The sequence below is a fragment of the Sciurus carolinensis genome, chromosome 8 (genome assembly GCF_902686445.1).
Source record: "Sciurus carolinensis chromosome 8, mSciCar1.2, whole genome shotgun sequence".
Taxonomy (NCBI): domain Eukaryota; kingdom Metazoa; phylum Chordata; class Mammalia; order Rodentia; family Sciuridae; genus Sciurus; species Sciurus carolinensis.
In genome coordinates, this window is record NC_062220.1 from 125,417,788 (window position 1) to 125,438,744 (window position 20,957).

Consider the following 20,957-nt stretch of genomic DNA (forward strand, 5'->3'; position numbering starts at 1 on the left):
GCCTGATAGTTTCCTGACCTCCTGTCTCTGGCGTTTTGGTGCCTGAAACTTATGTTGGTGCCAGGAAAACTGACTTTCTTGGAAAGGGTGGGGATGGCAGCTTGGATCAACATCTTTACCAAATGGAAGAAAATGTTCAGTGTCCTCTGACTTGCTTAGTGGCAGCTGAGCTGCCTTCTCTGCCTGAAGGGTCACAGTGGCCACTGGTGACTCAGTGTCTCCCTGTGTGAATGGTGCTGGAGTTGGGTCATCCTGCAGGTTTGAGGGCTACTCTTCCTCCATCACAGGGAATTTGGTGATATGCTGCCTGAAATATAAGCAGGTAACCTGGGCCACTGCTGCTGGAGGCAGTTCTCTCACTTGAGGTGGTGCTAGAACTGCAGGAGAAACCCCCCAACATGACTGCCTTTCCCTGGGCCTTTCCCAATTCACAGTTGAACCTTGCTTCTGAGAACAACCCAGCCCCTCTCCTCACAACAGGATGCCTTCCCAGACTAGGGACCACCAGCTGCAGGACATCAGGCCTCTCTGGCTGGGGAGCAAATGCCAGATCCAACCGGCACCAGCACAGATTCCTCTGCACACACCCTCTGTCATCACCCCAGGTGCCATCATTGGAGGGCTCAGACTCACTGGGATGTCTGTTCTCCAGCTGTGTCAGGAGTCTCTGAACATGGAGAGTCATCTCTGATTCAGGCATGGTGAGCAGCAGGAAGTTCCTGAGAAGCTTCAGGTTTTCCAGGTCCCAGGACCTAAAAAAATCTTGTGAATAGAGGTATAGTCATATTTCAATGATGGAACAGAGAGTGCTGTGGCATTTGGAGTGTACAGGGAGCCATGAGGGGCTGGGCATCTTCTTTAGCTGGAGGCTCCCATGGCCCGCTGCATGGTTGACTTCCCAAAGGGTGGCCAAGCATGTCGAGGCCAAATAGCCAGACCAAGTCCCATGATTTTTACTATACTTATTAGGTAGGGGAAACTCTTTTCCTGCAGTGCCAAGCCAGCAGATTGTGTCCCTAAAGCTGCTAGGCAACAGGCCACCTCCCCACAGAGAGGACATAACAGCAGAAGGCACTGCAAGATGGAGAGAGGCAGTGTCCTGATGACATCACTGCACCCCTGGATAGCGAGGTACCTGAGTCTGTATCACCCCAAAATTCCCAGACACATGAACCAAGAACTCCACTTCTCAGTCTCTTTCTCCTTTCATTTTATCTCTGTTTATTGTTCTAGCTATTTCTATTAGGGTTTATGCACCTTGAAACGATGGAAGATGAACCTGCTCTGATGCTTCACAGTGTGCGGCCTTCATTCAGTTTTCTACACCTCTGAGCTTCAACTTCCTTGTTAGAAAAGAGGAGTTGCTACCTCTACCTCCACTATAGGAAGTCTGAGTTATAGATTCAATGAGATAAAGTAAAGTACTTAGGATTGAAGTTGGATAAATGGACATTACTATAATTCCAATTTCCTAATTAAGCATAATTTACTGGAGAATCATTACAGGGAAATGCTTTCAAAGACTCAAGTATCATTGAGTTTCTGGCTTCTAGGGTCTGAGCTATCACATTTATCAGTGGGGACTCAGTGTGGAAGCCACTGTTGTATCCCTAATGAACACCCACGATCTGAGTGCCTGCAACATCAGGCACAGAAAAAGCACCAAATCATTGATATTCCCTCTTCTAATATGGCTAAAAAAAATTAAAAACACATTGACCACATTTGCATTTAGAACACTGTAAACACTCACCCAGGCGTTCAGGGCAAATCCATTCCAAGACAAGAGGCTCCCACTGAAAGGTTGTCTCCCATTGGACATCAAGAAACCTCCTTTCCATTCATCCTCTAGCACAGCTCTGCAGCCTGCAGCACCCTGAGCCCAGAGCATACCCATGGGGAGCCTGTTTCTGCTCTGAGAGCATCTCAAGGTCATCTGTGACAAGGCATCAAAGTGTCCCCCTGTGACTGAGTCCCTCTTCCTTCCAATGGGGAAGGCAAGCATAGAGATGGACCAGCTGTGACAGGACAGCAGCACAGCTGCATGGGGGCAAAGACACTGTCACCCCAGAAGTCCACATGCTTAAATGGGCAAAACCAAAATTCAACCAGGACTTTGTGATTCCAAAGTCTTCCCTTTTTCAACTCCACTATCCCAGAAGAAGTCACAACCATATTTAGGCGTTGGTTTCAGCTGCAGAGCAATTAGAAGTAGACCTTCATTCAGACCCCTGGGTGAAACACTCACCATCTCCGGGGCCTTAGGCAAGTTACCTGCTATCTCTGAGCCTAGTTTCCTAATCACAAGAGAAGGTGTTTTCTTCACTGCACAGGGCATGGGAAAAGTTAAAGGAAAGGGTCCATAGAACAGGCTCAGTTTCTAATTTGTTTTTTAAAGGCCTTTATTCCCTTAGGGTGTTTTTAGCTGAGACCTGGTTTTCTTGCAGGGGAGGAAGACTCTCAAAGCCTTGTCAGCTACCTAGTTTTCTTAAGTCTTAAATGCCGATTTGGCAAATTCCAAGTAGAGGAAACAGGAAGCACCTGGTCACAGAGGGTGGCAACAGCCAGTCACATGCACTGAAGCACACAGACTCCTGCAGCTGTGCAAACACCTGCTTAGAAAGCAGGAACAGGAACCTGCTAGGACTCACCTGGGTTGTTAGGGATAGAGAGTTGAGAGCAAGGACTCAGGGCATGTCTTGTTCCATCAGGGTTCTGCAGTCTTAGCAATTGCAGGCCCACAGGGGTGACAAAAGTGTCCTTAAATACCTGCTAACCCATAACAAAATGCTCCCACCAGCTCAGATAGCACCCTATGAAGATACCATAGAGAGATCCAGCTGGATGGCACAGGAGACACAAGGAAGCAAGAAAGCCAGGCCCTCCTGCTGTCCTCGCCACTGAGAACCAGGGTGCTCAAGTCTCCCAGAGATGCCCATCACTATCTCAAGCTCCCAGGAGCTGTGCTGACAGAGCCCTGAAAGACCCTCAAAATACATCATGATAGGACTGCCTTATTCATGAGGAGAATTTCTGCCCCCATCAGTCCACGAACATGATGCACGCAGCTGAACTGAGTCAGTCCTACAGACCTCAGGGGGCCCCAAAATGTCCCCTTGGAAGTTCTGCACTCATTCAATGGAGGAGCATTCTGCAACACCTCCCCTGCTGGCAGGGAGTGGAGTCTGGAGCTTGGGGTTCCCATCCCAGAATCAAAACTCTGCAAAGAACAGGCAGAACTTTCCTCTCTTGCCTGATGATCTAGTGTCCTTGCTTCCTTCCCACTCATACCCAACATGCACAAGTGTCTCTCCTTCTCAAATCTCCCCCAGGGTCCCCATCTTACCCAGAGTGAGAGCCAAAGACTTCAGCAGCCATGAGATTCTGCATGATGGACCCTGTTCTTTCTCTGATCTCATCATCACTCTCCTTCACATTTACATCCTCTCTTCCTTCAGGTCTTTGCACAAATGTCATCCCCTCAGAGAAGTCAACCCTGACACCACCTCAGGTGAGCCCCTTCCATCTCTCTCCAGCTTATTTTCCCCATAGCACTTGGCCCTTTGGAGATACATTATCTATCTACATCTCCCCAGACTGTATTGTACACTCAATGAAAGCTTGTAAGTAAGTGCTCAATCTGCATCTTATGGAACAGGGCCTGGAACAAAGTAGATGCTCATGAAATATTTATGGCGGTAAGAAAAGGAGGGAAAGGAAAAAAGGAAGTCTTATTTTATGATCCAGAAGACACTGTTCACACTTATATTTGCTATCAGCTGAGATGTCCTGAAGGACAGCTCTAAGCTAACCCTCCCTTGCTCTTACATATTCTATAGCTCCCTGCTACCTGTTGAGGTGAGTACCAAGGCTGCAGTCTGGCTCACACAATCCTGCACAAACTGGGATGAAGGGACCCTCCTGCCTCATCTCCTTCCTCTGTATGTACCTGACCCCAAGCCATGATCCCAGGGACCTGCCTACCTCTGGATGGTGCAGTCAGAAAGAGTATGCCTTTCTTCCAGTTCTTTGCTACATCAAAGTCTGCTGATGAGGGAGAATGCCTTCCTCTTCTTGGATCTTTACCTTAAGTTTCTCAGCGGTGTCACTGGGATCCAACTCCAGGGTGATGGTCATGCCAGTCAGGGCCTTCATGAAGATCTACATCCCACCTCTGTGAAAAGGAATTCATCTCCCCCAAGCAGCAGTGATTGATCTTCGCTGGCACAGAGCTGGAAGAAAGGAAAACCCTGTCTAACTACAACATCCATGAGGAGTCCACACTGCACCTGGTGCTGTACCTCAGAGGTGGGATGCAGAATATCATGAAGACTCTGGCTGGCATGACCATCACCCTGGAGGTGGAGCCCAGTGACACCATTGAGAATGTCAAGGCAAGAATCAATACAAGGAAGGCTTCCCCCCTCACCAGCACAGGTTAATCTTTGCTGGCAAATAGGTGGACAACAGTAGACTCCTTCAGGATATTGTAGTGACACCGGGTGTGTCTTAGAGCTATTTTCCAGCAAAGATCAACATATGTCTGTCACAGAGGATGCCTTCCTTGAATTGGTTCTTGCCTTGACATTCTCCGTGGTGTCACTGTATTCCACCTCTAGGGCAATGCTCATACCAGTCAGGATCTTCATGAAGATCTGCATCCCACCTCTGAGATGCAGCACGAGGTGCAGTGTAGACCCTGGATGATGAAATCTGACAGGCTACTGTCTTCTGCTCTTTGGGATGTAAATCTTTACTGGTCAGGAAGATTTCCTTCCTTGTCTTGGATGTTTACCTTGCCATTCTGTATGATGTTACTGGGCTCCACCTCCAGGATGCTGGTTGTGATCTCTGGATTTCATGAAGATATGCATCCCATCTCTGCAGCACAACACAAAGTAAAGGGTGGACTCTTCCGAGATGTTGGAGTAAGACAGGGTGCTCTCTTCTTGCTCCTTGCTAGATCAACCTCTAGTGGTAGGAAGAATGCCTTCCTTGTCTTGGATATTTGCCTTGATATTCTCAATAGTGTCACTGAGGTCCACCTGCAGAGTGATTGTTGTGCCACCTCCAGAGTGATTGTTGTGCCTGTCAGGGTCTTCATGAAGATCTGCATCCCACCTCTAGTTGCACCACCAGGTGCAGGGTGGACTCCTGAATGTTGGAATCCTATAGGCTACTGTCTTCCAGCTCATTGTGAGATCAATATCTGCTGGTCGGGAACATTGCCTTCCTTTTCTTAGATATTTGCCTTCTCATTCTCAATGGCGTCACTAGGATCCACTTCCAGAGTGAGATAATCCCAGTCAGGGACTTCATGAATATCTGCATCCCACCTCTGAGGCACAGCACCAGGTACACACCCTGTCTCACTACAACATCCAGAAGGAGTCAAATGTCATCCAGCTGTTTGGCAGCAAAGATCAACCTGTGCTGGTCAGGGAGGATGCCTTCCTTGACTTGGTTCTTGCCTTAACATTCTCCATGGTGTCACTGGGCTCCACCTACAGGGCGATGCATGTGTCAGTCAGGGTCTTCATGAAGATCTGCATCACACATCTGAGATGCAGCAGGAGGTGCAGGGTGGCCTCCTGGATTTTGAAATCTGACAGGCTACATTCTTCCAGATATTTGTGAGATAATTCTTTTAATAGATCAAGAAAATTGACTTCCTTGTCTTGGATCTTTGCCATGCCAAAATTGCCAAAATTGTCACTGGGCTGCATCTCCAGGGTGATGGTCATGCCAGTCAGGGTCTTCATGAAGATCGCATCCCACCTTGGAGGCACAGCACCAGGTGCAGGGTGGACTCCTTTTGGATGTTATAGTCAGGCAGGGTGCACCAGTCTTCTAGGTGTTAGCAGCAAAGGTCACCTTATGCTGGTCAAGAAATATGTGATTCTTGACTGAGATATTTTCCTTGCCATTCTCAGTGGTGTTCCTGGACTCCACCACCAGGACAATGATCATGACAGTCAGGTTCTTCATGAAGATCTGCATCCCACTACTGAGGCACAGCACCAGGAAAGGGTGGACTCTTTGATATTGTAGTCAAATAATGTGCTATCAGCTCTTCACTAGATCAACCTCCACTGGTTGGAAGAATTCCTTCCATGGGTTGGATCTTTGCTTTGACAGACATTCTCATTGGTGTCACTGAGCTCCACCTACAGGCTGAAGTTCATGCCAGGCAGATTATTCAATAAGATCTGCATCCCACTCTGAGGTGTAGAACCAGGTGCCAGTGGACTCCTGGATGTTCAGATAAGACAGAGTTGAACAGTCTTCCAGCTGTTGTCAGCAAACATCAACCTCTACTGGTTAGGGGAGTTGCCATCCTCATCTGGGTCATTACCTTGACATTCTCAATGGTGTCAATGGGCTCCACCTCCAGGTTGATGGTCTTACTGGTAAGAGTCCTCATGAAGATCTACAGCGCACCTCTGACACAAGAAATTCATCTCCCCCAGGCAGCAGTGGATGATATTTGCTGGCACAGAGCTGGAAGACAGGCACACCCTGTCTGACTACAACATCCAGGAGGAGTCCACCCTACACATGGTGCTGTACCTCAGAGGTGGGATGCAGATCTTCATGAAGACCCTGACTGGCATGACCATCACCCTGGAGGTGGAGCCCAGTGACACCATGGAGAATGTCAGGGCAAGAACCAAATCAAGGAAGGCATCCTCCCTGACCAGCACAGCTTGATCTTTGTTGGAAAACAGTTGTAAGACAGACACACTGTGTCTCACTACAACATTCAGAAGGCATCTGGTGTCATCCAGCTGTTTGGTATCAAAGATCAACCTGTGCTGGTCAGGGAGGATGCCTTCCTTGACTTGGTTCCTGCCTTGACATTCTCCATGATGTCACTGGGCTCCACCTCCAGGGCGATGCTTGTGCCAGTCAGGGTCTTCATGAAGATCTGCATCCCACATCTGAGAGGCAGCAACAGGTGCAGGGTGGCCTCCTGGATTTTGAAATCTGACAGGCTACACTCTTCCAGGTATTTGTGAGATAAATCTTTAATGGATCGAGAAAATGGCCTTCCTTGTCTTGGATCTTTGCCTTGCCATTCTCAATATTGTCACTGGGCTGCATCTCCAGGGTGATGGTCATGCCAGTCAGGGTCTTCATGAAGATCTGCATCCCCCCTTGGAGGCAAAGCACCAGGTGCAGGGTGGACTCCTTTTGGATGTTATAGTCAGGCAGGGTGCACCAGTCTTCTAGCTGTTACCCAAATGTCACCCTATGCTGGTCAATGAATATATGTTTCTTGATTGGGATACTTTCCTTGCCATTCTCAGTGGTGTTCCTGGACTCCACCGCCAGGATGATGGTCAAGCCAGAGAGGGTCTTCATGAAGTTCTGCATCCCACTTCTGAGGCACAGCACCAGGTACAGGGTGGACTCCTTGATGTTGTAGTCAAATAGTGTGCTGTTTTCCATCTCTTTGCTAGATCAACCTCTGCTGTCATTGTTGTCCACCTCCAATATTATGGTCATTCCAATCAGGGTCTTCATGGAGATCTGCATTGCACCTCTGAGGTTCAGCACCAGGTGCAGGGTGGACTCCTTCTGGATGTTGTAAGCAGGCAAGGTGAACCAGTCTTCTAGCTGTTGCCAGAAAATGTCAACCTCTGCTGGGCAGAGAGGGTGCCTTCCTTGACTGGCATCTTTGCCTTCACATTCTCAATTAGTTCCACCACTAGGGTGATGGTTGTGCCATTCAGGGTCTTCATGAAGATCTGCATCCCACCTCTGAAGCAAGCACCAGGTGCAGTTTGGACTCCTGGATATTGTCGTCAGACAGGGTGCTGTCTACCAGTTCTTCGCTAGATCAACCTCCACTGGTTGGAAGAATTCCTTCCATGGGTTGAATCTTTGCCTTGTCATTCTCATTGGTGTCACTGAGCTCCACCTACAGGCTGATGGTCATGCCAGTCAGATTATTCATTAATATCTGCATCCCACCTCTGAGTTGTAGAACCAGGTGCCAGTGGACTCCTGGATGTTCAGGTAGAACAGGGTTCACCAGTCTTTCAATTATTGCCAGCAAACATCAACCTCTGCTGGTTAGGGGGGTTGCCATCCTCATCTGGGTCATTACCTTGACATTCCCAATGGTGTCAATGGGCTCCACCTCCAGGTTGATGGTTTTACTGATAAGAGTCCTCATGAAGATCTACATCCCACCTCTGACACAAGAAATTCATCTCCCCCAGGCAGCAGTGGATGATCTTTGCTGGCATAGAGCTGGAAGACAGGCACACCCTGTCTGACTACAACATCCAGGAGGAGTCCATCCTGCACAGGTGCTGCACCTCAGAGGTGGGATGCAGAACTTCATGGAGACCCTGACTGGCATGACCATCACCCTGGAGGTGGAGCCCAGTGACACCATGGAGAATGTCAAGGCAAGAACCAAATCAAGGAAGGCATCCTCCCTGACCAGCACAGGTTAATCTTTATAGCCAAACAGCTGGACATCAGTCTACTCCTTCAGGATATTGTAGTGAGACCAGGTGTGTCTGTCTTACAGCTGTTTTCCAGCAAAGATCAACCTGTGCTGGTCAGGGGGGATACCTTCATTGACTTGGTTCTTGACTTGACATTCTCAATGGTTTCACTGGGCTCTGCCTCTAGGGTAAAGTTCATGCCAGTCAGGATCTTCATGAAGATCAGCATCCCACCTCTGAGATGCAGCACCAGGTACAGGGTAGACCCCTGGATGTTGAAATCTGACAGGCTACTGTCTTCCAACTCTTTGTGAGATAAATCTTTACTGGTCAGGAAGATTGCTTTCCTTGTCTTGCATCTTTGCCTTGTCATTCTCAATGATGTCACTGGGATCCACCTCCAGGGTGAAGGTCTTGCCTGTCAGTGTCTTCACGAAAATCTGTATCCCACCTTGGAGGTGCAGCACCAGGTTCTGGGTGGACTCCTTCTGGATGTGTTGGTCAGGAAAGGCGCACGAGTCTTCTAACTGTTGCCAGCAAATGTCACCATCTGGTCTGGTCAATGGGTAGGCATTTCATGACTGAGATCTTTTCTTGCCATTCTCTGTGGTTTTACTTGGCTATACCACCAGGGTGATGGTCGTGCCTGTCAGGGTTTCATGATAATCTGCATTCAACCTCTGAGTCACAACACAAGGTGCAGGTTCACTCCTACTAGATGTTGTAGTAAGACATGGTGCTGTCTTCAGTTCTTTTCTAGATCAACTTCAACTGGTCGTGAATAATGCCTTCTTTGTCTTGGATTTTTGCCTTGACAGTCTCCATGGTGTCACTGGGCTCCACGTCCAGGGAGATGGTGGTGTCAGTCAAGGACTTCATGAAGATCTGCAACCCACCTAAGAGGTACAGCACCAGGTACAGGATGGACTCCTTCTTGGAGTTGTAGTCAGATAGGGTGCACCCATCTTCTAGCTATTTTTCAGCAAAGAACAACCACTGTTTGTTGGAAGGATGCCTTCCTTATCTTGGATCTTTGCCTTGACATTCTCAATTTTGTCACTGGACTCCACCTCTAGGGGGGTAGTCATGCTGGTCAGGGAATTCATGAAGATCTGCATTGCACCTCAGAAATACTGCAAAAAGTGGAGGGTGAACTTCTCCTGGATGTTCAAGGAAGAGAGGGTGCACCTGTGTTCCAGTTGTTGCCCTCAAAGTTCAACCTCTTCTGGTCAGGGAGGATGCCTTCCTTTCCTTGGATTCCTGCCTTCACACCTCAATGGTGACACTGGGCTCAACCTCCAGAGTGATGTTCATGCCTTTCAGGGTCTTCAGGAAGATGTGCATCCCACCTCTGAGTCACAGCACCAGGTGCAGGGTGGACTCCTGGATGTTGTAGTCAGATAGTGTGCTGTCTTCCATCTCTTTGCTAGGTCAATCTCTGCTGATCAGAAGAATGCCTTCCTTGTCTTGGATCCTTGTCTTGATATTCTCATTGGTGTCAATGCACTCCACCTCCAAGCTGGTGGTCATGCCAGTCAGATTCTTCATGAAGATCTGCATCTGAACTCTGAGGTTAGACCAGGTGCCACTGGACTCTTTCTGGATGTTCAAGAAAGAGAAGGCTCACCAGTCTTCCAGCTGTTGCCAGCAAACATCAACCACTGCTGGTTAGGGAAGATGCCACCCTATCTTGGATAGTTACCATGACATTCTCAATGGTGTCAATGGGCTCCACCTCCAGGTTATAGTCTTGTGTGTCAGCGTCCTCATGAAGATCTACATCCTACCACTGAGGCAAGGAATTCATCTCCCCAAAGAGCATGGTTGATCTTTGCAGGCACAGATCTGGAAGACAGGCACACCCTGTCTGACTACAACATCCAGGAGGAGTCCACCCTGAACCTGGTGCTGCACCTCCGAGGTGGGATGCAGATCTTCATGAAGAACCTGACTGGCATGACCATCACCCTGGAGGTGGAGCCCAGTGACACCATGGAGAATGTCAAAGCAAGAACCAGGTCAAGGAAGACTTCCTCCCTGACCAGCACGGGTTGATCTTTGCTGGAAAATGCTGTAAGACAGACATACCTTTTTTCACTACACATCCAGAAGGAGTCTAGTGTCATCCAGCTGTTTGTCAGTAAAGATCAACCTGTGCTGGTCAGGGAGGTGCCTTCCTTGACTTGGTTCTTGCCTTGACATTCTCCATGGTGTCAGTGAGGTCCACCACTAGGATGATGGTCATGCCAGTCAGGGTTTTCATGAAGGTCTGCATCCCCCCAATAGGAACTGTACCAGGTGCAGAGTGTACAACTCCTAGATGTTTTAGTCACAGGTTGCACCATCTCCAGCTGTTTGCCAGCAAAGATCAACCTCTGTTGCTCAGGGAGGATGCCTTCCTTTTCCTGGATCCCTGCCTTGCCATTCTCTATTTTGTCACTGGTCCATACCTCCAGGATATGGTTGTGCCTGTCACAGTTTCATGAATATATGCATCCCTCCTCCTAGGCGCAACAAAAGGTGCAGGGTGGGCTCTTCCAATATGTAGTCAGACAGGTTGCTGTCTTCTTTCTCTTTGCTAGATCAATCTATGCTGATCAGAAAGATGCCTTTCTTGACTTGGATCTTTGCCTTGACATTTTCAATGGTATCACTGAGGTCCACCTCCAGGTTGATGGTCTGCCTGTCAGGTTCTTCATGAAGACCTGCATCCCACCTCTGAGATGCAGCACCGGGTGCCGGGTGGACTCCTGGATGTTTGAATCCTACAGGGTACTGTCTTAAAGCTCTTTGTGAGAACAATCTCTGCTGGTCATGAAGATTGCCTTCCTTGTCTTGGATATTTGCCTTGCCATTCTCAATGGTGTCATTGTTGTCCACATCCAGTGTTATGGTCATCCCAGTCAGGGTCTTCATGATGATCTGCATCTCACCTCTGAGGTTCAGCACCAGTTGCAGGGTGGACTCCTTATGGATGTTTAGGCAGCAGGGTGCACCAGTCTTCTAGCTTTTGCCAGCAAAAGACAACCTCTGCTGGTCAGGGAGGATACCTTCCTTGATTGGTATCTTTGCCTTTACATTCTCAGTGATGTCACTATTTCCACCTCTAGGGTGATGGTCATGTGGGTCAGGGTCTTCATGAAGATCTGCATCCCACCTCTGAGGTGCAGGACCAGGTGCAGGGCAGACTCCTGGATATTGTAGTCAGACAGTGTTCTGTCTTCCATCTCTTTGCTAGATCAAACTCTGCTGGTCAGAAGAATGCCTTCCTTGTCTTGGATCTTTGCCTTGACATTCTCATTAGTGTCACTGAGCTCCACTTCCAGGTTTATGGTCTTGCCAGTCAGATTCATAAAGATCTGCATCCCACATATGAAATGTAGCACCAGGTGGTGGTGGACTACTTGTAGATCTTCAACTAAGAAAGGGTGCACCAGTCATCCAGTTGTTGCAGGAAACATCAACCTCTGCTGGTTAGGGGAGATGCCAATCTGTCTTGAATCATTACCTTGACATTCTCAATGTGTCAATGGGTTCGACCAACAGATTGGTGGTCTTTCTAGTCAGGGTCCTCATGAAGAACTACATCCCACCTCTGAGACAAGGTATTAATTTCCCCCAAATAACAGTGCTTGATCTTTCCTGGCACAGAACTGTAAGATAGGCACACCCTGTGTGACTATAACATTCAGGAGGAGTCCACACTGCACCTGGTTCTGCACCTCAGAAGGGAGATGCAGATCTTCATGAAGACCCTGACTGGCAGAACCATCACCCTGGAGGTGGAGCCCAGTGGCACTATGGAGAATGTCAAGGCAAGAACCAAATCAAGGAAGGCATCCTCCCTGACCAGCACAGCTTGATCTTTGCTGCAAAACAGTTTTTAGACAGACACACCCTGTCTCACTGCAACATCCAGAAGGCATCTAGTGTTGTCCAGCTGTTTGGCAAGAAAGATCAACCTGTACTGGTCAGGGAGGATGCCTTCCTTGACTTGGTTCTTGCCTTGACATTCTCCATGGTGTCACTAGGCTCCACCTCCATGGCGATGCTCGTGCCAGTCAGGGTCTTCATGAAGATCTGCATCCCAACCCTGAGATGTAGCACCAAGTGCAGGTTGAACTCATGGATTTGAAATCTGACAGGCTACTGTCTTCCAGCTTTTTGTGAGATCAATTTGTGCAGGTCACAAAAATTGCCTTCCTTGTCTCAGATCTTTGCCTTGCCTTTATCAATGGTGTCACTGAGCTCCACCTTCAGGGTTATGGTCATGCCAGTCAGGGTCTTCAAGATGATCTGCATCCCACATCTGACGTGCACACCAGGTGCAGGGTGCACTACTTCTGGATGTTATAGTCAGACATGGTGCACCAGTCTTGTAGCTGTTGCCAACAGTTCAAACTCTCCTGGTCAGAGTTGCCTACCTTACCTGGGATCTTTGCCTTTACATACTCAATGGTGTCACTGAGGTGCATCCTCAGGGTGATGGTCATGCCAGTCAGGGTTTTCATGAATATCTGCATCCCACCTCTGAGATACAGCACCAGGTGCAGGGTTGACTCCTGGATTGAAATTCAATAGGCTACTGTCTTTTGGCTCTTTTCAAGATCATCTCTGCTGGTCGGGATTCTCGCCTTCTTGTCTTAGATCTTTGCCTTGCCATTCTCACTTGTCTCACTCGCTCCACATCCAGGGTGATGTTCATGCCAATCAGGGTCTTCATGAAGATCTGCATCCCCCCTCTTAGGTGCAACACCAGGTTCAGTGTGGATTCCCCTTAGATGTTGTAGTCAGACATGTTGCAGACATCTTCCAGTGTTTGCCAGCAAAGATCAACCTCTGCTAGTCAGGTAAGATGCCTTCCTTTTCTTGGATCCCTGCCTTGCCATTCTCTATGCTTTTACTGGGTTCCACCTCCAGGGTGATGGTTGTGCCTGTCAGGGTTTCATGAAGATCTTCATCCCACCTCTGAGGCACAACACAGGGTGCAGGGTGGACTCCTCCAAGATGTTGTAGTCACACTCGGTGCTGTCTTCCCTTTCTTTGCTAGATCATCCTCAACTGTTCGGGAAGAATGCCTTCCTTCTCTTGGTTATTTGCCTTGACATTCTCAATGGTGTCACTGGGCTCCAACTCGAGTGTGCTGGTGGTGCTGGTCAGGGTATTCATGAAGATCTGCACCCCATCTCTGAGGTGAAGCACCAGGTACAGGGTGGACTCCTTCTGGGTGTCGTAGTCAGAAAGGGTGCATCCTTTTTCCAGGTATTTGTCAGCAAAGATCAACCTCTGTTGGTCAGGGAGGATACCCTCCTTTTCTTGCATCCCTGCTTTGACATTCTCACTGGTGTCACTGGGCTCAAACTCCATGGTGATCATCATGCCTTTCAGGGTCTTCATGATGATCTGCATTCCACCTCTGAGATGCAGCACCAGGTGTAGTGTGGACTCCTGGATGTTGTAGTCAGAGAGGGTGCTGTCTTCCAGCCCTTTGCTAGATCTACCTCTGCTGGTTGGAAGAATGCCTTCCTTGTCTTGTATCTTTGCCTTGACATTCTCATTTGTGTCACTGAGCTCCTCCTCCAGGGTGATGGTCATGCCTTTCAGGGTCTTCATGAAGCACAGCATCCCACCTCTGTGGCACTGCACCATGTGCAAAGTGAACTCCTATTGGATATTCAAGTAAGACTGGGTGCACCAGTTGTCCAGCTGTTGCCAGCAAACATCAACCCCTTCCGGGTAGGGGAGTTGCCATCCTGGTCTTGATTCATTACCTTGACCTTCTCAGTGGGGTCAGTGGGCTCCACCTCCAGTTGATGATCTTGCTGGTCAGGGTCCTCATGAAGATCTACATCCCAGCTGAGACCAGGATTTCATCTGCCCCAAGCAGCAGTGGATGTTCTTTGCTGGCACAGAGCTGTAATACAGGCACACCCTGACTACAACATCCAGGAGGAGTCCACCCTGCACCAGGTGCTGCACCTCAGAGGTGGGATGCAGATCTTCATGAAGACTCTGACTGGCATGACCATCACCCTGGAGGTGGAGCCCAGTAACACCATTGAGGATGCTAAGGCAAAGATCCACGAAAAGAAAGGCATTCTTCCTGACCAGCAGACATTGATCTAGCAAAGAGCTGGAAGACAGGCACACCCTGTCTCTCTGCACCATCAAGAAGAAGTACATCCTTCACCTGGTTCTGCATGTCTGCAGTGGGATACCATCATCTGGTTGATCTTTTCTGCCAAACAGCTAGAAGACAGACACACTCTCTCACTACAACATCCAGAAAAAGTCCACCCTCCACCTGGTACTGCATCTCTTCATGTTTTCAACATGGAGAATGCATCCTTCTTTGTGTGGTCTGAAAGGGTCTGCCATGTGTGAACTCATGATGCCTCAATTTTGGAATCTTCCATTCCTGTAGCCGGGCAGTAGATAATATCATTTCCCATGTCAGTCTAGTGTACTGACATATTTGGTCTAAAGGCATTTTGCAGCACACACAATGGAGTGAGTTGGTTCTTTGTATTGTGAATTCAATGTATGAATATCACAGACACCAGTAGTGGACAGATGAGGGTCAATTATCAGAATTTAGGAAAATAATGGAATGACAGGAGATGTCTTTCATGGTTGGGGTTCCAATGAGGGTGACCAGTGAGTGAGTGTTGTCTTGGGATTTATATGCATCTAAGGGGTAAAAAAAATCTTCCCCAGTCCAGTCCTTGGCATGGTATTCAGTGACAATATCCTCTTCACATACCATTTGTTCCAGTCAGTTTAAGGTCACTGTGTTGCAGTTAGTCCCTTTTCAGAGAGGTCTGGGCTCTGGGCCACAGATGTCTCACTCTCAACTTAAGCTCAGTCTTGCAGGCATGGTCTTTCTATTCTGTTTCACTGTGGTCTTACTTTTCAAAGCAATCTGAACTTGGTGGGGCCCTAGTCTCCTATCTTCATATCCCAGCTCTTTTCTTACCTCCGTCTCAGGGCGCGTATCATCTTTTCTGTCTCCATATGACGTAAATGTGCACAGCACACAGTCTCCAGAGAAGTCCTCAAGATTTACTCAGTTTGTCAATTACTTTGGAGACAAATGGTAGGAACATAATTATTTGAATGAAGTCAGGTATACTCTACCTTGGGACATCCTGAAGGCATTTCTTAGCCCCTTTCCTCAAGCCAATGGAGAAAAAGATCCTGAAAGTTTATAATATTTAAATTTTCTACCAGTCTTGGGCATTTAGGTGAAGTTCATTGCCAATCTTCAAAAGGATATTGCCTGCAAATTGGGCCCCACCATTTTTGGCAACTCTTTTATATTCAGACTGATTTCAGCACAGAATTGGCATCTTTGGTCCCCTTTTTGATTGCCACGAGCAAATCCAATCCTCTGAGGAATGGTCTGGTGAATGATGTAAACACGTCTTGTTCATAATGAGTGCCTGTGGTGAAGAGAATCAACTATGACAGACCCAAGCTTTCCTGGTAATAAAATGACTCTGTAGGGATTTGCCTTGAATTCACAGGAAGTTCCCAATTCCTGGAAACCTCAGTGATGAGCTCTCTTAGCATTTGCACCCAAATATTCAGGGGAAAATGCTGTGATTGAATTCAAATTCAGACAAGAGGGGCAGGATGGTGTATTAGAGGCACCCAGCACTTCTCTGGAGTCAAGAGAGAGAATCCAAACAGCGCACTGAGGTTTGTGGCCATGGGAGAATGCTCAAGATCAACAGAGGAGAGACTTGGACCTGAGGATTCCTGAGTATTGGGCTGGATTATGAAAGTGAGTGCCCAGTACTGATCCCAGGGCAGGCAGCAGCGCTAGGGCAGGCCTCCAAGGCAAGGGTTGGGGTGGAGGCAGGAGAGTCCCAGTGAGCAGCAGAGGCACAGGACTCAGCACTGTGCAGCAGTGTCATCTGAACACATGACAGATCTAGGACATGCATGGTGAACAGGCTCTGGAGCTGTGCTCTGTCCTTCACTGCATATTCTCCTGGTGCCCTAACTAGGAGTGACACCTTCCCAAGGAGAGTTAAAAACTTTCTTGTGTCTTCATGTTTCAAACATAATGTTAATTTAGGTTAACATTTCTATTCATCCAAAACATTATATGTGAACATCTATGCAATAGATAATATGGATATATAATGCATATATGGATACATAATATGCATATAGATAATATGGAATAGAGAATAGATAATAGATAATAGATAAGAAACTAAGATGCATTTCAAAATTAAAACATCTTTTCTTAGTTTTGTCAAGAGACCCATTTCAGAAAAATTAAGAAGTATACATAAGAATCTTAAATTCTACTATTCATATATAACTACTAACATTAAACACATAACTTATATATATATGCATTTTATAAATATAAAATCATACTAATAGTTTTAAAACTTCTAAATTATTTTAAATTGCACCCAATATTATTTTAATGCCAGATCTTTTAGCATATAGTTCATCTATCCAGAACCCTATATTGGACATTTAAATTATTCTTGCTACCTTAAAAACAGCTATCAGGAATATTCCTACAGCTCTCTCTTTACAAATAAACTTTTTTTTTTTTTTTTTTTTTTTTTTTTTTACTGCTGGGAGATTACCTTATTTATTTTTTTAAATCTCTCAGCTTTCAAATAAACATTATTTTAACATAAATTTCAAAAATATCATTGATGGCACATAAAATTCTAAGACTTTTAAATCACTTATCAAATCACTGTCCTGAATGATACTACCCATTTACATTCTCCCCAACAATATTTAAAAGAACTAATTCCCTACACTTGGATTGGCACAACATTGAACGACAGTAAATATTACTCCTATTTTGTTAGGTAAAATCTAGTCATTCTTTTGCTTCTTTTTTAGTATTAATGAGTGGAAATTTTTGTCCTGTGCTCATTGAACATATGTATTTCTTATTTCACCAAATGTCTTTTGATAGCTTCTGTGTTCTCTCTTAAAATAAAACTCTACCTCTCATCTCATTCCAGGTTAAAATAATCATTCAAATTCATTTAAACTTAAATTGAAAAGATTAATTTTTGCTATACAAATTACTATGTGCCTAATAGAAACAGAAAATGCTATATACAACTGTTTAAAATTATACAAAATTATATTCCTTAATCCATAGCTATTATAAAAATTAAATATAATTTTACACTTACTCATTTTATATTGTGTTTTCCTTACTAATTACAACTACTGCTTGTTAACACCTTAAAAAATACCAATTCTAATATAACCACTTAATTTAATTTAAGGTGATAAGACCATTGTGTATAAACACGCAAGTTGTAAAACTGATTTTCAATATCTATACTGACTCCATTTTATAATTTTGTTGCTCACCAATTACTATAAACAAAATCAAATCATACATTTGATAAAACTAGGCCTTCTTTTACTGTAATGCCCAATAATATTCAAAAATTCTCTGGCATCTAAGAGTTGCCTCAGATTTTCTCCATCTTACACATGGCCCCATACCTAACTTTAGGGACAGGAACTGCAAGGAGAGTTCCTGCTATGGCCTGTCAGCCTATATGCAATCTCCTCATGCCTCATTTCCTGGAAATTTAAGATTAAGGAGAAAGAGAGATAAATATAATGTAACTTGTAAGAAATGTAACCTAAGAGACGCAGAGCTGCCAGGGTGAGAGGTCAGGGCATGGGTGTAAGAATATACAGCCTTGCTCACAGAGGTGTTCCTGCCCCAAGGTGGACTTGGGGGTTTCTGCAGGGGTTGGACTTAAGAGTGGCCCCCTCAGCCCCAGGAACAGAGTTGTTTTTTCTCCCTTTTAAGGTGGTCACTATACAGATGGTCTGGTTAGTGGGACTGAAGTTGTTGAAGCCCAAGTTGCCCCATCAGCTCTGTCTTGGGCTTCTTGTTCCTCAATATTGGGAGGAGAGAAACATGGCCCCAAAGGCAGATATGAAATTCGAGTCTAGTCTGGACTCCCAGATTCCTTTGAATGCATGAGGACAAACTCACAGGTAGAGGTGGCCTTTCTGTGTGTGGTACTAGTTCCCCCAGGAGAGCTTAAGGGGTTCTGCTTGGACAGACTTTGTGGGATGGCAGTAAATGTAGGAATGTTGCTTGCCCTTGTTTGCACTTTACCTTCTGTCCCTTTGTCCCCATGGTGGTCATCTGCCTATGGACACTGGAGGTGCTCTGTCCCAAGCTTTCCCCAGGTTTCTGTCTGTTGCTTGGGGTCCATCCTCTTTAAGAGGAGATGCACAAGGTCCCAAACGCTGATATGAAATCTGGGAGCAATTCTGGGCTCCCAGATCCCCCTGATGTCACAGAGACAGACGAGTTACCTGAGGTAGCCTTTCTGGGGGTGGTGTTGTTCCCCTGAGATGAGCTTTGGTGTTCCTGGGTGGGCAGGTGTTGAGGGGTGGCACTCAGGGTAGGAACTCCAGTGTTTCCTTGTTTTTGTTTTCTTTTGTTCTTTTGTTTTTTGGGGACAGTGGTAGTGCTCTGGCCAGGGACACTCTTAGTGTTCTGTCCCAAACTTGCCTCATTTTGCTCTCCAGTTTTGGGGGTTCCTCTACTTTTTGAGCAGGTGTTTATTGCTGCCCTGGGAGATGACAAAACTGGGACCAAGTCTGGGCTCCCAGATCCCATTGGTGATATGGGAACAGGCCTACAAGTAGATGAGGTTTTTTTCAGGGTGGTCCTTATTCCCCCAGGAGAGCCTAAGGGTTTCTGTATGGGCAGGCTTTGGAGGGTGGCAGTAAGTGTACAAACCCCAGTGTTTTCTTGCCCTGACTTGCACTTTCCTTTCTGCCCCTTGGTCCCCATGGTGGTGCTCTGCCTATGGACATTGGCATTACTGTGTCCCAAGCTTGCCCCAGGTTGCTCTGTGTTGTTTGGGGTCCCTCTTCTTTGGGAAGAGATACACATGTTCCCAAAGGCTGATATGAGATCTGGGAGCAAGTCTGGGCTCCCAGATCCCATTGGTGTGAAAGGGACAGATGAGCTACTAGAAGTAGCCTTTCTGGGGGTGGTGTTGGTCCCCTGAGATGAGCCTAGGTGTTCCTGGGTGGGCAGGTGTTGGGGAGTGGCATTCAGGGTAGGAGCTCCAGTGCTTCCTTGCCCCCGTTTGCTCTTGCTTTTGCATTTTCTGGGTGCAGTGGTAGTGCTCAGGCCAGGGTCCCTGTTGCTGTTCTGTCCCAAGCTTGCCCCTTGGTGCTCTCCAGGTTTGGGGGTCCCTCTACTTTCTGAGCAAATGCTCATTGCTGTTGTGGGAGTAGTCAGGCCTGGAGACAAGTCTGTCCTCCCAGTGGCCTTTGATGTAACTAACCCTGTCAGCCTGGAAGGGGATGGAACTTGTTTCTCACAGGCAGACTGGGGCTGCCTGTTGTCAGGACAAACTCTGGCCACACTCTGGGGGGCAGCTGCAGAGGGAGACGCCAATGCATTTGATGTCCCAGCAGGCCTTGCAGCCTGGCTGCCAGCAGAATGTGCCTGGGTGCTGGCATGGGAACCCATGGTGTGGTTTTGATGTGTGTCAGCCCCAAGGGCTGAGTGCTTTGGACTGGCCAAGGCTGGGGGACCTGCAGTCAATGGTGGGACTGGGACTGCTCCTGGACCTGGAGCTGCTAGGTGTACAGATTGAGGGCTGGCAAAGGAGAGGGACAGGGGCATCTTCCCATGAGGAATCCCAGGGATTTGTGGAATGGTGGCTCCACAGATGACAGCCTGCTTCCCAAGCAGAGCCTTTTGCCGCACCCTTGGAGCTGGTCTGCTGGTGCTGTCCACAGGTGAGGCCCTGTGTGTTCTGTTGGGCTTTGGGCCCTGGTGAGAGGGGAGGAAGCTCCTACCTGAGCTGGATGGAGGCCCCACATGGAGGGACTGGGAAGGCAAACTGGTATTCATGAGGGTGGACCCAAAGGGAGCCACTGGCTGTGGAGCCAAGCCTGCCAGTGTGCTGGGAGAGGGTCTGGGAGGAAGGGCCAAAGCAGCAATTGGCAGGCTGTGGGCGAAGAGGACACTAAGGTTGGAGGTGGGAGGGTGTCTCTGGGATGAGACAGCAGAGCCCACCCACATTGGGGTGGAGGCTGCCACAGTGGTGGTACTGGGATGGTGGAGCAAGTTCTGGCTAAGGCCCAGGGATGCCACAGGTCTGGCCACTCCTCCCAATGCAGCGGGGTCCCATGCATGGGCTTGGGGGGCCATGGTAGTGCTGTCACACATGGCCTGGGTCTCACCCATCAGAAGGCGGTTGATGCGCTGCAGAATTTTCTCCTTCTCCCGGTCTAGGTCCTCAGCGGTGACTGGACAGGCCAGTTCCAGAGGTGGTGGCAGCCTCAGAGGTTCCCCTCGGTGGTGAGGCAGCAAAGGAATCTTCCGTTTCTGTGGCCTGCCGGCATCCCCAGTACCTGAACCCTTCTTCCTGGGCAATGGCTCTCCCACCCTACCTTCTGCCACCTTCTCAGTGTGGGCCTTCTTTGGTGGAATCCCTGGGGATG

At 47.6% G+C, this 20,957-nt stretch overlaps 1 protein-coding gene and 3 pseudogenes across 1 annotated transcript; 2 read left to right on the forward strand and 2 right to left on the reverse strand.

The window, feature by feature from the left end:
* The first annotated feature begins 4,313 nt into the window (after nucleotides 1-4,313).
* On the forward strand, nucleotides 4,314-10,450 carry LOC124991676 (polyubiquitin-B-like; annotated as a pseudogene).
* On the reverse strand, nucleotides 9,177-10,022 carry LOC124991675 (polyubiquitin-B-like; annotated as a pseudogene).
* Nucleotides 10,451-12,196: 1,746 nt separating the features above from the next.
* On the forward strand, nucleotides 12,197-20,253 carry LOC124991507 (polyubiquitin-like; annotated as a pseudogene).
* LOC124991677 (polyubiquitin-B-like) lies at nucleotides 13,305-14,087 on the reverse strand. The gene is made up of 2 exons (XM_047562415.1): nucleotides 13,563-14,087; nucleotides 13,305-13,343 (listed from the first exon to the last, which is right to left on the reverse strand). The coding sequence occupies exons 1-2, from the start codon at nucleotides 14,085-14,087 to the stop codon at nucleotides 13,305-13,307; spliced, it is 564 nt and encodes a 187-aa protein (XP_047418371.1).
* Nucleotides 20,254-20,957: the final 704 nt, after the last annotated feature.

Coding starts and splice junctions, on each gene's coding strand:
- LOC124991677 (XM_047562415.1), bottom strand. CDS start 14,087: ATGCTGTGCTTCATGAAGACCCTGAAAGGCATGACCATCACCCTGGAG. Junction 13,344..13,562: donor ACACCATTGAGAATGTCAAG/GCAAATAACCAA, acceptor GAGAATGGCAAG/GCAGGGATCCAAGAAAAGGA.